Below are 17,125 nucleotides of genomic sequence, written 5' to 3'. Positions count from 1 at the left end.
ATGGTCAATCAAATGCTAATAGGTATGCCAAAAAATAAATTTTACTAGAATAAAATCGTTCAATTCAGGAGTAATAATTAATCAGTGTAGGCACAATGCACCAAGCAATAATGCAATGGAAACGATAACTATACAGTGGCGGTCGCCTTTATCCTCCTGCGGCCGTCAACGCGGGAATTTTAAAAACGCGGAGGCGCGCGGCTTCTTTGTCAGGTTTCCCGCGCCGCGGGCATTTTCAATGATAAGCGCCATTAGCGCTTATCTGATGATGCGGCCGCCGCGCGGGAAACTCCGGGAGAAACGGAGAAAACCCCCGCATTGTTCCGGGTAAGTAGGAGGATAGGAGGGACCGCAACAGTATATCCTATCAAGGACAATGTAAATGTGATGAACAAATAACATGTAAAAAGATGGGAACTATACACGGGAGAACAAGGGAAAATGAAGAGGGACGGAAAGGGGGGGGGGGGGGAGATGGGACAAAATGCATATAAACGGGGGTCAATGTTTTTGGGGGGTGAGCTCCTTCTTCTCGCTCGTTCACACAGACCAAACAGGTCCGTGGTACTTCCCTTTATGCCCACAAATACACCTCCCTTCAAATCAGAAGTAAAATAAAGTGCCGATTGTTCAAAAAAGCCTGAGAGCTCAGTAATAGGAATCCTCAATGCAGGGTAATCCCCAAAAGGGGGTAACGTTCCATGAAGAAGGTACCACGTAGTTCTGATGCGAATCAACGATATCAGTGAGTTCTGTGTTGAAAGATGCCAATAAACTGATGTTCTAAATATGGCCATTTTCACAAGTTCAAATCTATGGCCTTAAATCACGTAAGACTGACCAAGCCACTATGCGGGATATCGCACCCCGATAAGGTGTTAACTACCATTTAAGTCAATGGCAGTTAACCACGGCTTGGGGTACAATACCCTACATTGCGGCTTAGTGAGAAACCCGGCCTTTGAGTGAACTGATTTAGAAGCAAATGTTTGGGATTTGTTAACGCTACAGGGCTTTTCCTGAATGGTCGTATATGGAGAGTACACAAGATGAGTAGAAGCAAACAAAAGCACAAACCATATATTCATTGGCAAAGCTATATCAAAAATCCATTAACTTCTATGAGCAGTGTATTGCATGCGGTATTTGTCACGATGAACCCAGCTTATTACGACTTTTAATTACCGGGATCATTGATTGAGCAAGCAGAGAGATAAAAATAAATTGCGTTTGTTCACCTAATGAACGTACACAACTATGTTGCACAAAAATACAGTAAAAAGACACACTTACTTTGGAAACTGGGAAAACAAAACTAATCTTTCAAATTGCGCAAACACAGCAAAATATTCCAGGCTACGTCTCCTGTAGCCTCTGGCTGTTGAATTCGGGTCACTTATCCTCTGAGAAATGTAGATGATTTACTCAGAGCTGGAACTTCTCCAATGGGACTGAATCTCAGGTGAATCACACAAGATGGAACTGATGAAACTCTTAGATGGAACTCTTAGAACTGATAAATCTTGAGTGGGGTTCAAATCTGTGATGGTGATAAAACTCCTCTTCACCCCCACCCCCTCCTTCTTGATGTTACAGCAGAGAACAACTTCCCCATGGCCTGCACAAGCTTATAAGACCTTCAAAACCCTATCTGTGTAATGGGGAACCAATCTTGGCTTGGGGGACAAATTCTGCCCTATTGCATGATTGCCAGTAGTCCTGGTAACCGGTTAACAAGCTTCGCCCACGCCCCCCCCCCCCCCCCCCCCCGCTTAGCATGTCTGGCCAAACCCCCTGTGCTCAGTGACATAATATCTGGTTCTGGTCAAGAATCCCCCCAGTTGCTGGCCAGCTGTTTAACCCCTTTGAAGCTCTAACTTTTGTATACATCCTGGAGGGCCTGAGTCCCCAGGGTCCCTTATAAACCAGGCCTTCGGTTATGCTTACTTGCCCCCTGGGTCATAAACTAGCCTCATTCCTGGCACACATTAGAAAAATACTTTTAAAACACTGCAATCCTGCTCAGCTTCATAACCTTAGCGTGAGCACCTTCTTGAATACCTGGGCATGTACTGTATGTGGGTACCTCTGCTATACTGGGGAGCCACTTGCTATACTAAGGACTCCGTGTATACCTGCAGATACCTTTTAACCCCTTCAAACCCATTTTTACCTTTTCCTGCTCTCTGCTGAAGCAGGGCATCGCAGCACCTCTGGAAACGGTAAAACAGAAACGGTAATTGTCTCATATTTTGCACACAGTCACAGTAATGCATACACAATGCCCGAGCCCAAGAGCTGACACTCTAGGACCCCAAAACACAGGTCAGGGGTAACCAAGTGGGCTTGACCGTTATTATAAGCCTGGTTCTCCCTTCCCACGTCACAGTATTCATAATGCATATTGTGGGCCACCCGAATTACACAAGGTAAATTACATATTTTATGAGAAAAACTGTATCCCCATTTTTTACCAGATACGCAAAATATGTACCTTAAAGAAGCAGAACATATAGCACTGCGCAATTTAATTTTTATTTATTTATTACAGGCTGGAAGCAGGGGGTCTCCGGAGATGAACTGCGTTCATTTCAGCTCCGAAGACCCGCTGCTTCCAGAGATACGTCCCTCCATAGGGGGTGCCGGTATCTGCAGCCAGAGATCTTGTATGCCAAACGAAATGGCGGCTTAAATGTCCCACGCCACGTGGGCCAATAGGAAGCCGTGATGTCATCCGGTGCGGATCCCTACTGGCCCGCGTGACCTGGACGTTTAATCTCCACAGACACACCAGCAGCACCTACGGAGGCAAGTATGTTTGGAAGCAGGCGGCCCCGGAGCCAAAATTAACACAGTTCAGCTTTGAAGACCCCCATGTTTCATCCTGTAATACAAAAAAAAGAAAGAAGTGACTGGTGATATTTTAAAGAGGCTTGTGAATTGCCATAGCTGAAAAAAAAAAGGACTTCTAAAAGAAACAAGTAGATGTTTGTTCCACTTGACAACAGAGATAAGAGAATCCTGCAGCACAATTTACCAGGATGGAAACACTCGTCAACCCAAGCAAGACATACAGCTCTGTGCTTGGATCTGCTTTCAAATCAAAGAAAAACAAAGCAAGATTTAATTTGTGACCTTGACTTTCTCAGCCCTTTCTCTGTGCTGATTTTCTCGTTTCATCCTTTCAATTACAAAGAACATTGTATAATAAGACAGACTTCAAGGTCCCGAACTCCCCAGGCTTAATCTGACAGTTTTGTCAGCAGTTCCATAACACACATACAGTACATATGAATAAAGACAGGAAAAACAAGACTAAAGATTCTGTCGCTTACTTAAGATCACAGACCTCACTTATCTCAGAGGGGCTGGTGATGTACTCCAAATACATATGTGAACAGCACCTCCAGCAACTATTATTGTTAATTTGTAAAGCGCCCACATATTATGTAGCACAGTACAATTGGAGTACAGAGTTATGTATATTACATCAACAGAATGACATACCAAGTAAGGACAGACAAACAGATACAGAAGGTAATGCGGGTCCTGCTCCCGATAGTTTATAATCTGGAGCAGGGGTGTGTAAACTTTTTGCCCTGCGCCACCCTACCTGCTCCCCCCCACTGCTCGCACCCCTCCTTGCCTAGTCTGAAACGTCAAATGACGCCACGGGGTCATTTGACGCCGTGTTGCCATGGCGACCGAGTCAAGGTAAGGGAAGTTGCAGAGGCTTCGCCCGGTCTCCGGGCATTTAATTTAAATGCCTTGGGGAAGAGCGCGGGGCCCCTGTAACAGCCGTGACCCCCTCCCCCCCCCAAAAAAAATTTTTTGTGCCCCACTGATCTAGCAGAAATAAGGGGCAATATTGAAACAAAAGGTAAAAGTAGCTGCTCATTCTGGGGCAGAGTGTGCAACGCCAGTCCTCAAGGGCCACCAACAGGTCAGGTTTTCAGGATATCCCTTCTTCAGCACAGGTGGTGCGGGCGTTGACTGAGCCACTGATTGAGCCACCTGTGCTGATGCAGGGATATACTTAAAACCTGACCTGTTGGTGGCCCTTGAGAGCTGGAGTTGGACACCCCTGAACTAGAAGATTGGATGAATATAGAACTTGCACACAACTATCTTATGTCAGGGTTGCTGACCATGCAAAATACCATCTGCTGTTTACAACATTTGTTTCATAATTTATTATGTTTCCCAGTAAGCTCCACTTACGATATTTGAAATGACAATATAGCATATAGGAGGTAATAATCAACAATGTCTTCACCAGAATGTACATGTAGATTGTAATTGACAAATCCATTTATCATTGTTTTAATATATATATATATATATATATATATATATATATATATATATATATATATATATATATATATATATATATATATATATATATATATATATATATATATATATATATATATATATATATATACATATATACACACACATATACACACACACAGCGCTGGATCTCTATAACTGCCGGGCCCTTCCCCAGAAAATCTAGTGCCCCCCCCTGTTTGTGCACGCGCGTGCACACGCACGCACACACACACACTAATGCCTCAAATACAAATACATACTGTATTCCCAGTGGATCGTTTTGAGCCATGTGTTTTCTTTCTCTAAGGCCAAATTCATTTATAGTACTTGGTTATCTGCAGTTCACGACTACATACATCCTACATTTTCTTGACAAGCTGGCTCCATAATGTACCTTTGATAGAACAGAAATAAACAGATATCCTCTTCCTGTAATGCTGTCCATGAAGTTAAGAAGCAATACACCCCATTCCTTACTTACTACAGAGCTTTTAGAGCACTACTCAGGATACCAATGCAGACCTCAAATTCACCAAATTATACTGTAGGTACAACTGAAACTAAAATCTAATAAAAAGTAAATGCTGTCAGAAGCAGATTCTAATGAGTACAGTACACCCATTTTAGTGCAATAACCATTATCACCTGAAATCGGCTATTTAAGTAACATACATTTTCTAACAAAGAAGTTTCTGCCGGTGATTTGTATTTAACACAGGCAGAACATGTCACTCCACTTCCAGCTTAAGTCTACTGCTGTAACTCTGTATTGGTGTATATGCTATGTACCTTCTGGCTGCCACTGTAAACAAAATATAGTCCATTATTTTCCATCATGCTCACGACATTCTTTGTAAAATTACACCAATTACAATTTTCCCCAAATTTTCTGTGTCATTTTTAGTATCCATGTGCAGGCTCCTGTATATCTTCTATCCCCTCTAACCTCCTTCACATCCCCTTTGGTCCGAGTATGACATGTTGAATGGTCAGTGCTGTGCTGTACCTCTAGTCTAGATAAACAAAGCAGGAGAGGTTCTGCACTCATGATTGGAATAGGAAGATTAAAGATTGATGGCCACTCTAATACACTTTTTTGCCAAATATTCTAAGCAGATAATATTTTTAGATATACTTGATATGTACCAAAATGACCTGCTTATGGCCCTTGGGCTTTAAGAGCAATTGAAAAATCATATACTGCATACAGAATAATGGCCACCGCAGCTTTGTGACTATCGGAAAGGCAAAGAAAACAAAATCTTCCACAAATACTTCATCACATTCATACAGTACCATTTGTTGCTACTGACATGGGACGCAGGCCAACATCAGGAACATTAAGACATTTACAAGCTGAAAGATTCAGGAGGGCACAGGTCATTGTAACCGCAAGATTTAAACAAAATGGCAGGTATCCAACAGCAGAAAAAGCAAATTTATAGCAACAAAAAGATGACCGTTTATTTTTCATTCTGTACAGCAGGGGAGCTCGACACCCGTCCTCAAGTCCCCTCCAACGGGGCAGCTTTTCAGAAGATACCTGCTTCAGGATGGGTGGCTAAATCAGCCCCTGCTTCAGCACAGGTGGCACAATCAGAGGCTCAGCTGAAGCTGGGATATCCTGAAAACCTGACCTCTTGGGGGGCTGAAGACTGGAGTTGAGCACCCCTGCTGTACAGAACGAGAAAGATTCAACTGCCCACAATGTTTCTGGATAAAAGTCCTTTTTTCATAGGATGCAAATGAGGAAAGTAAAGAAACCTGCTTTTTAAGCAGCCATTTGCAGCAGCTCTGTACATGTTCCCACCTATTCCCCAGCTGTCCGGTTTTATTTTGCCTTAAAAAGAGCTTCTTCAGTTTTCTGGTAATTAGAAACAGCAGTGTGCAAAAAAAAAATAAAAAAAATATTGCAACCATCAGAAAGTGCTTTTAATGCACAAACGAAGCATATTACTCCTCAGGGCTCCTGGCACAAATTCAATATATTGTTCACCCAAGCTATAAAGGGGTTATACTGTATATTAACTAGCTCTTCTACGCTAAAAATGGAGATTTGAATGTACAATGCACAGCCCTTGCTATAATAAACAGTTCAAGTTAGAACATGGAGAAAGGATATAAAAAAGCTTATACCTCAATAACTTGGTCTTTAAGTTGATAGCTGTTACCCGTGTAAGCATGTGCAGTATATTGCACTGATCCACAGATTTTAAAGCTCTCTCCAGACACATTTAATGTAATTACAGATTCTACCTTATTCAAACTGGTCCTCATTTCTTCTGCTTCTGAAGAATAAGAGGCACTATAAACATTAAAGCAGTATTTCATTGAAAATCCTACGGATATATATATATATATATATATATATATATATATATATATATATATATATATATATATATATATATATATATATGAAAGAACAAAGATTGTAGCGCCAAAGTAGAACTGCGAGTGAAATAAACCTAATAAGTGACTAAAGTGTTTAAAGTTAAATATTGTGAATAATGTGCATAAATTCTATTCAACATATATATCCATAAACAAAAATAGTGAAACACAATAAACTTTGTATATTGTAGTGCAAAAGTGTAAAGAAAGAATATATAAAGTCCAACCAGTCCTTTTGATGTTAGTCCATGATTATAGGTAAATAATGCTGATAAAGGGGTCTCCGGCTGCTCTCACATGGGATAAACCACATCCAAGGGTATCTAGAAACAAAAAAAGAGAGAGAGCGCACACCCCATAGCATAAAACTGTGTATTTAATATTAAAAAGGGGAGGGAAGGGGGGGGGGGAAAGAAACACACTCACAAGAGTAAAATGATATAAAGGCAATTTGTGATAATATCACCACCATCCGGTTTCTTTGCTGCAAAACGTCCGTTTCTTGTGGGCTCCCTCAGGGCTGCCTGTAGAAATCACAGCTCACCGGATGCCAGGGGTGCCGTTTGAGAAAGTTGCCCAGAGGTGACGAAACGCGTCAGGGACTCTGATAGCGCGATTACGTCTCTACGACGCTGAGCACGCGCACGAGGCCACATCCAGCGTGGGATTCAAACGGCGGCCATTCTTAGTGGAGAGGCGAGTGTTTGGACTCCGGAGGACTGATTCCAGTCGGCAAACGGCACCCCTGGCATCCGGTGAGCTGTGATCTCTACAGGCAGCCCTGAGGGAGCCCACAAGAAACGGACGTTTTGCAGCAAAGAAACCGGATGGTGGTGATATTATCACAAATTGCCTTTATATCATTTTACTCTTGTGTGTTTCTTTCCCCCCCCCCCCCTTCCCTCCCCTTTTTAATATTAAATACACAGTTTTATGCTATGGGGCGTGCGCTCTCTCTCTTTTTTTTTTGTTTATATATATATATATATATATATATATATATATATATATATATATATATATATACCAGGGGGAAGGTCACTTTGTGTCCTTTTTTAATGATTTTGGATGTGTTAAACTTCATTGGGTTGCTATTTAGTATATTAATGGAAGCTGTTGTAAGCGAACCCTGGAGATATGTAAATTAATTTGGGACAGGTACTGAGTGCCTTCTCAAGGTACCCTGAGAAAGCACTTTTGGCACGAAACATATTGGAAGTGCGTCGCCTACGCCATTTGTTTTTTCTATGACCAACAAAGAATCACATTTTTATGGAATACGCACTTTCATTTTTCTAAAAAAAATTCTTAATGTTTGGATGCTTTTTGAGTAGTGCTCTTTTACTTTCACCATTGTTCTTCTATATTGAAATAGGCAGCCTTTAGCTTTAGTGATGCAGCCACCTCTCTGATGGAACTGTGGCAAAACATCTATAAAACTTTAGTCTGCAACCTCAGAACAAAGAACAGAGAACCAATACATAAAAAACAGCAATACAAGAGCTAAATTATGTGACTCAAACGCTGGATCTAAAATATAATGACTGTATCCAAGTCCAATGTTCTCAACTGCATTGCCATGCCATTTAAAAAAAATGTAAATGGGCAAAACTCAAAGATTGGTTATATAGCAAAAATGTTAGTTCCATTGTTTTTGTGACCGATAGTAGCACAGCACGAATACTAAAACAATCAATTGCTCAGGTGAGCCAAAACCAACTGCCGTAAATCAGATTTAACTGCTCGATCATCAGGCCCCAAATAATATCCCAGATTAAGGAACACATGTCAAAGAATTAAGGATTTAATTCATGAAAAAGGAAAAATCTAAAAGTTATCAAGTTCTGTTGCATGATTTTTATGTTTTTTTTTTTAGAAGAGTGTGTGTGTGTGGTGTGTGGTGTGTGGTGTGTGGTGTGTGGTGTGTGGTGTGTGGTGTGTGGTGTGTGTGTGTGTGTGTGTGTGTGTGTGTGTGTGTGTGTGTAAAAAGCCCAATGCTAACTGATTATCATCCATGTTTCATCCCAGGCACACATGCCATTGTAAGGAATCTACCAATAGTTTTATGTTTTGGAGAACGTCACATCTAAAATATTTTTCCCAATATTTGCAAGTCACCAGCACAATAACGTTGCCCTTTTAACAACACCTAAATGTTTTTTATTTTAAATTACTTTTAGAATGTCTCTCTCCGCAGTTTTGGTTTTTGGAGCCAATATCTCAGGGTAAAATAAAAGCTTGGTATGGGGGCATTTGATAGAGATTTCGCAAACAAGTAATGGCAGAGTCACAGAAAATACTGCAAGATAATACAACTCATCTTGTAATTTGCACAAATAGAAAAAAAATACTGATTGTTGAGAGGGTTTAGATTAAAAAAAAAAAAAAAACCTGCCACCCTTACAAAATCACGTTATGCCCTTTCGAAAATCCCGAAAAGCCTTTCAAACCCTAAATAGTCAGAGTGGCTCTCCTCAGGACTGCCTGAAATCCTTCAAGGAAAAGGTGTCAAACCATGAACGATATTAACCCAGCCTTTGAACAGTGCCAATTCAATTTACAGAACTGGCTAAATAAGTGGCAAACTATAGACGATCCAATGATGAGGTGACAGGAACGTCTCTGTTGTTAAAGGTGCAATATCCCTGTACCCCGTGCTGCAAACCCAATACAATTGACTTCCTTAAAGCAGCAGCCAAGCTGCCGGTTTAAAAAAAATATATATATTTTTTCCCCTTTAATATCTGCATCAATACAATACACACGATCATAAGTAATTAGCTATGTTGCCAATCAATCCGTTCTCCTGAGATCGATCGGCAAAGCTTGTGGGGATCACTAAATGGCTGTCAGTGCTGCTGAAGAGGACCACACATGCAAAGTTCTGTGGGGAAGATCATGTGACCAGGCAGTCACTAGCTACACAATTGGTGCTCTGCTAGAGAGAGGAAAGGGCTCAAAAAGGGGTGCTAGGGCCAGTTTCAGAAAAGGATGGGGATGCGACTATGCAAATGGTTGCTATATAAACAAAACAATGCTTTTACATTATAATACATTAAAAATATCATTCAGACTTGTTTAAAAAACATGCTACAAGTATTTTCATAGTACAGAACTGATTTAAAAAAATTTAAAAAAAACACTGTAGGATATTGCTTGGTCTGCACATTTAAATACATTTTTTTAAAAATAGAAATAAACCAAAAAATAAAAATAAATAAATAAAAAGAGCCCCATTGACTTGAAAAGGGATTATAGAATAAGGACTGTTTTTAATTTCCTATGCAAGAATAAATGGCAGACGAATGCCGGGGTCAGCCTCAATCTAATGGCCAGTTGAAAATTGCAATGTCATATACAGCTTTCTATTGGATGACCCTGGAGGTCGTATTAATTTATTTCATGAAATTATTTTGTTACCTGACAAATTAAGGTTTTAATGTCTTGGTAGCTGGGGGATTAGACAGAACTGTCGATGGCACAGTTAAACAACCGTAATTTTTTTTCCCTTACCAAATCCGGGGCTTCCTCCAGGGCTGACCAGCGGTCTGTGGCCTTCCGAGATGCTAGCAACAGGCAAGAATACTTGCCAGGAGGCCAAACAATTCCCACTGGGTCAGGCTCACTCCAGCAGCCCCTAGAAACTTGCAATGTCATGCATGGAGAGATGGTGCAACGTACTTATAGTGAACCCACAGCTATATTTGTAGATCAGCTCTGAGGGAGCCCCCCATTCAGCGAAGGTAAAAAAAAAAAATGAAATCTTTGGGAGAGGATGGGGCTTTAAAAAAAAAAAATTAAATACACAATTTGGTGTTTGTGGAAGATTGGTACTTTAAGTGTAACCATGTTTTAAGCTAAGATTTGGCTGCTTCGGTGCCTTTAGATTTCTCTTTTAAGTGGGACTCGGAATAGGGCCATGTTTGGGAATCAAGTGTGCTCTACAAGAATTTGCACAGGCAAAGAACCATTGACCATTTTCCTATACCTTTATTAGTTCTGATATAGACAGAGTGGGGTAAGTTTAGGTGCAATACTTGATTGAATGGTATAGTGTAGGTCAGAGGGCCCAAAGAAAAATACACTTTAAAAACAAAAAACACTTTCCAAAAACACAAAAAGCAGACAAATCTTTGCTTTAACATGGCTACATTTGTTTAAAGAAGACAATTAGATTGTTAGGTTTTTTTTTAACAAAATCTTTTCAGGTATTCTACCTTTAAAAACAAAGCAATTCCTTAAGAACATCTCAGAAGCTTTGATCAAAGTGTGATGATGCAGCTTCATTTATATATTTTGCTTTTTAACAATATTTATTTTTACACTAGTGTAGCCATGTCTGGTTTTGCCTACTAATCTGCTCTGTCTAACATGTAAGTCCTGGTATCAGTGCAGGCAGTGTTAGGGTTTTTCCCTGCAGTGAGCAGCTCCCTTGAGCAAAAGGGGGCGGGACTAGGCCTGTGTTCTGCCCAATCCTGGGCTCAGACCTTGGACCCTCCCCTAGAGTACTTAAAGTGCTGCACTTCCTACATTTAGTCAGCTGTCTCTCCCCTGAGAGAGACTGGTTCCACGGAAGTGTGTGCGCAGCTCTCTGTCACCTTTCATCCCCTCCCTTAGGGGAGTGGGAGTGAGGACTATACCCCATGTCTCATCAGGGGGTGAGGGAAGAGCATAGGACCGGCTCTGGAGGCCTCAAGCCCCAGGGTTGAGTCCAGGGACCATCTGAAAGCTGGAGGTCAAGTGTATGCAGTCTAAGATGACTGTGTTCTGAAGCTGAAGAATAAAGAGTGTTCCAGTTTATAAAATATGCTCCTGCCTGAGACTACAATCTATCAGTGGGAGTAACCGGGTGTTCTCCTGCGGGGATAATCTCCAGCACCCCTGGAGCCTGCGGGAGATGGAGGCGCTGAACCGAGAGAAGGACTAAACATCACCCCAAAAGCCTGTCCTGTCTTCCCCATAGCACCGGTGGAAAGCTCAGCATCCTGTGAGCCAACAGGTACCCAGAACCACACACCCTGTAATAGGCAGATCGCCGAGAGGGTGGTGGAAACACTTACACTTATATAGAAGTATTCTTACAACTAAAAGTACTTCAAGCCTATCGTTTTAGCTTTCCCCTTATGTTTTGCCGAAAAGCTGCCTGCCTAGGAACTAGAAGAATTTGCCTTTGGCCCTTGAGGGCTATAATATTGTGTTTCACAGTTACATAATTGTCGGATTTAAAGGCGCAGTCCCTGCAATATCCTACATGTGTGTTTCATTTTAAAATAAATCAGTTCCGTAGTATTAGATAATACTTAACACCTTTTATTTGATTCAACCCTTAATGCCATTTTTAATTAGTTTTAATATACCGAGTATCCTTTAATTTCTATAGCAGGTTATAGCACATCTCCCCAACAGTGCAAGATCTTTGTAACACTTTCCTGTTTGTGATAATTTGTTGCCAATATTCCCAGCAGTTTATGCTGCTAATTGTAACAATAGATAATGCTATCGTAGTAATTTAAGAATACATTGTAGCTGCCAAGTTAGGCTGTGTCCATGCTTAGCAGGCCATAGAGCGCGCAACGAAGCGCGACAGAATAATTTAATTTTGTCGCACGACAGCCGGGTCACGTGAGCGGTTCAGCCAATGAGGGCGAACCAGCTCCGTGACGTCACGGCCACGCCTCCACCTAAGCCACAAATCTCCTCTGCCGCAGACGCGAGCGACGTCACGCGCTTCCGCCTACCATCGCCTCAACCTTACACGGACTGGATTGATTTGAATCTGAAAGGCAGCCATTTAGAGAACCCTGTGAAGTATGATTTTTGTGATCAATTATGGGAGAATGAACCGATCAACAGCTTAGGTAATTAGTTTTCAATAAAGGTAATCAAAGGCTGCATATATTAATACAAAAAAGATATTTTTAATTTTAATTTAATTTTATTTTAAGTTGCTTGGCTTGCATCTTTATAATGATGTATAATATGCCTGAACTGAAATTCTTACCATTGTATAGCATTTTTAAACCTTTTGACTGGTAAAAAGAAAAATGACGCTTCTGTGGTTAAACGTGGGCCATCCCGGCAACCCTCTCATTAACCTGTTTTCCCTTTGTCCAATAAAACTATGCTCTCCCTCATTCATTCTAAGTAAATGAAGAGAGCATAATACCACACGTGAAAGGTAGGGTCAGCCGTGAAAGCAATAAATGGAGCATAAGCTAGACAGCCTAAAAGGGAAAAATAGAGCGTAAAGAGTTCTGAATGAGGAATGGGCAAGCTACTTATATCCCAATTGCTTCTCGTACACAAGATTCCCGGAAGGCCCATAGAAGGCCCATAAAGCATTTGACTATTAATATTAAACTCAAATTGTAGCAAATCACAAACTGATAGATTCTAAATGAACGCAGCTGAATGGGATATACCCAACAGCTCATCATGGAACTACGAACAGGTTATGTTTCAGAGGAAATTGAAATCTGGATCCGGTCGACCACTTTTCTAATCTGTTCCAAAATACAAGCAAAGGGCATGTATAAGACCTCCTATGGTAAATGATCATGGAGTCGGAGCATAGTCGCACTGACTGTGTACAGTAGTACTCCGATTCACATAAGGAACGGGATTTCATATGCAGTTGATGCATAAATATGTGGTAATTAAATTAGCGAGTCAAAATTATCTGGATATTATCTCAGCCCTTTGGATATTTCCTCCTGTCTCACATTTTAACCTGGTCTGTAACTGTTACATAAGCCTATAATATACATCTTCTCTAACTGTGCATGCTATGTCTTGTATATAATGTATACCCTGTTCATTTATGTAACTGTATTTGCAAACATGTATTATTTGTCATTTTAACTCTGTGCCCAGGACATACTTGAAAACGAGAGGTAACTCTCAATGTATTGCTTCCTGGTAAAACATTTTTATAAATAAATAAATAATTTAATGCATAAACATCTCATTTTCGACCAGTGTAATCATAAACTTCCATCTGCTAATTTAGGTGTTACAATAGCACCATCTCAACTGTTTTGTTGCCCACATGGCATTCTCAGGACAGCACAAGGTGCAGCATGCAGTATTCAGGGCCTTCATGAAGTCTTGTGAACATCAGGAGGGTTTTGCTTGTTTTCCAGAGGGAGATCTACTTCCATTGACATCATCTAAGGGGAGGGGAAGGGGTGGGGGCAGAACCATGTGATCACTACCCAAGCGATGTGATCGCGACTTGCCGGAAAGGCCAGATAGCTGCTGCATCAAGAAAGTAAATTAAAATGCAACTGCATATGTAAACAAGGTATTAAAGTCTGGAAGCACATAAATATTAGCACGCTCAATTTAGGTTGCTAAACATGGTGATATTTTATGCCTCAGTTTTACAGCCAGGAGATCCTTCTATGTAGCCCCTCAGAGTAAAGCTTACAGGTAGCTGCAGCCCACAGCAATGTGTTGCAGGAATGTACAGCTTTTCATTTAAAGGGAGCTGTCCCATATGGCAGGTAAAAAATAAAATAAATAAATAACAAAAACTAGAGAATACCAATGCTCTAATTTTGCCAACTGATAAGCAGTCTTATCAAAATAAATTACATCAAGACTGTAAAAACCCTACAAATTATTTACCATGGAGAAGTTAAAATTAAAGATGAATAGGTGTCAAATAGGTACATGTAACCTATTAAACAGGTCATGGTCCTCAGCCAATTGTCATCCCTGGAGGGACTGCCCATTTCGATTGCAGAATTGAATGGCGTAGTGTCCAGGCCATATCATTTTGGGATAAGACTGATTCTGGTTTAGGAGCAGTTTTCTTGGCAATTCTTGCATTCTTTCCGACTAGCCTGTAAATATTACATTACAGTAACAAGCACATAACCCTTCTGCTAGAAGATGATAAAATACAGTGAACACTGCTGGCATCCAGACATACCCAGATCCCTATTCCAGATTAAATTGGCATTTTGTTTTCTCTGTACCACCTCTATCTGCCTAGTCAGGCTGAGATATCATCTTTTCTGATTAGCAGTTTGAAAGCAGAACTAGTATCAGCCGCAGCAGGCCAAGCTACATCATGTCCTTCATTTATCTATTACAGAGTGACTCCCTCTTTTGAAGGATGGGGGAGGATGCCCACAGATACAAGGCATAAAACTGATCATTGCTGTCAATATACCTACAAATGCGAGTATTTATTTTCCTTCTCATCAATGACACAGGCCATATACTTTACCATAGCATGGCGTATGGAGATATAAAACATCCTGTTTACAGGGAAATGCATATAAATAAAAATTGACTAAATTTTCTATTACTTCAATATATATATATATATTCGCAAGTGCATCAACTAATACGCTAACCACAAACATACATCAAGTAGGGCAGAAGATTCCACATGAGAGGATATTCAGTTTGAAACAAACCCTTCATTTGATCCACTTCATACATGAACTTAAGTATTACCTCAATATCTAATACATTAATTTGTTGTTAGGTGTTCAGGTGCAGCAATGCAGAAGAGACAAGGACTCGTAGTTTATGACATACAACAGAAGGAAGGCATCTAGTTCTAGAATGAGACAAAATCTACAGCAGCTCATCTGCACTCGCTTTATCAAAGAACATTAGGAAACATTGCTTTAGCAAATGAATGCGGAAGGTTTTAGGAGGAAATAATGGTCTTTGCTTTCCCATAAAAGAGGCCTTGATCACATACCGTCAGATTTCTTGGGATACATTCCTTTCAGTAATATTCCTCATCGGCAGCATCCCTTTTCCATAGCGATCCTCGGTGACTTGTTCCCCTACTAAGAGGCAGCACCCTCTCCTACTGATGCTTTCCCAGCCTTCGACTCATCTCAGAGATATTTCAGCAACATCCCCACGCAAGAGACAAGCGGTATCTGCATGTGCTGTAACAATCTATGGTTGCAAAGCAGGACTGAAGGCAAAGCGGCTACATAAGCAGAATGCTGACTTGTCTGCATCACGCACTCTCACACACCACTGCATCAGTAGATTATTCGCACCAGCCATCATAGGCACGTTTAGTGTGCACATATTACTCACTACATGCTATTCTTTTTAACTTCCCCAGCAAAATAATTCTATGGTCTTACACTGGAGGACGCATGAAAGTGAACATTTTTACCCCCCTCTCTCCTTTTATGACTGATGCTGCTGCTGATGCTGTTTGGCTGCCACTAGACACCAAGGACAATAGGCAGGATCAGCCTGGACATTAAGAGCAAAAAAAACCCACATTTAATAGAAGGCTGGTTATGCTGCTCACCCCCTTCCCATTTCTCTGCCTCGTGCATCCAGGCACGGGTGGGACTGACTCCCCTGGGAGGCTGTATCAAACAGCTGAGGTACGGGCTAAAACGTGGCATGGATGTCACAAAACACAAAATCAGGCTTCACAATACATTCAGGCACTCCGGGAAATAATAAACTTTACAGCATCTAGCTGTACCCATCATCAACATGAAGAGGATTTAGCCAATTCTGTGAAACGTACAATGTCAATAAAACAACATCTACTCCATAGGAAGAACAGTATTTTAAAAGAATAATGAACAAATTTGTTGAACCAGCAAAAAAAGGTGTTTTATTCATGTTTAGTTCCATACTCCAGGAATACATACACTCTACCAAGGGCCATGACAAGTGACAGTGTCTGTTATGAAAATGTCTAAATGGAAACGAAGAATTGGAGAAAAATACAACAACTAGACCTCACTTAAAAATGACAAAATGTGAATATATTTCATGTAATCAAAAAAATAATAAATTATAAAAAAAATAATACATCAAATGAGTCCTGATCTTAAACAGTAATGGAGCCTGGATGTCACATGCACTCCACAAAACCAGCTAGTGAGTTCACCATGCAAATACATTGAGAACTCGTGGAAGCTCCAGCACGGAAAGGGTTAACCAAATAATCCCTGAGCAGGAAAGCGTTAATAGCGTATATTTCACTGGGAATGAGAACTGAAGTAAAAAATAATAATAATTAAAAAAATAAAAAAAAGATAATCCACCAAAAGCAGCGCAAGGTAATGAGGATGGAAGAGAAAGACAAAAAGTATCACCTTTAAAGGGATGCATAAATCCAAAAGTAACAGATGGTGCATTGTTTGAGCATCGCCGCTGATCTCTGTATTAACACCCAATGCACCAGGCAGGCTCAGCTCACCACCTATCTCCTCCCCCTCTCTCCGTGTGAAGGTAAAAGGCAGCCAGTGCTGGAGCGACCAGAGGCTTTTCAGTACACTAGGAACTACAGAAACCGAGATGCTCAGAGGCAGTGGGCGGGATATTCCATGCATGCCGTATTACTTTGTCTGCAGGGCCCTGACACACACACACACACACGGGGCAA

The 17,125-nt window shown here is 40.8% G+C and overlaps 1 protein-coding gene across 5 annotated transcripts in view; it reads right to left on the bottom strand.

The window, feature by feature from the left end:
- Positions 1-17,125, bottom strand: part of PRKCZ (protein kinase C zeta) — a 185,783-nt gene that overhangs the window by 119,357 nt on the left and 49,301 nt on the right. Inside the window, exon 1 of one of the 5 annotated variants that reach the window (XM_075604848.1) lies at positions 16,836-16,993. The exons of 3 other annotated variants lie outside the window; for them this stretch is intronic. In XM_075604848.1, coding sequence (XP_075460963.1) covers positions 16,836-16,851 — 16 coding nt within the window. In that variant the 5' untranslated portion in view covers positions 16,852-16,993. Of the gene's footprint in view, positions 1-15,454; positions 16,063-16,835; positions 16,994-17,125 lie in introns of those variants that run through there. One more of the 5 variants, XM_075604847.1, reaches the window with a different exon arrangement.

This window comes from Ascaphus truei, chromosome 6 (assembly GCF_040206685.1).
Source record: "Ascaphus truei isolate aAscTru1 chromosome 6, aAscTru1.hap1, whole genome shotgun sequence".
NCBI lineage: Eukaryota > Metazoa > Chordata > Amphibia > Anura > Ascaphidae > Ascaphus > Ascaphus truei.
The sequence above is the reverse complement of the archived record's forward strand: the minus strand, read 5'-3'. Positions and strand labels throughout refer to the sequence as shown.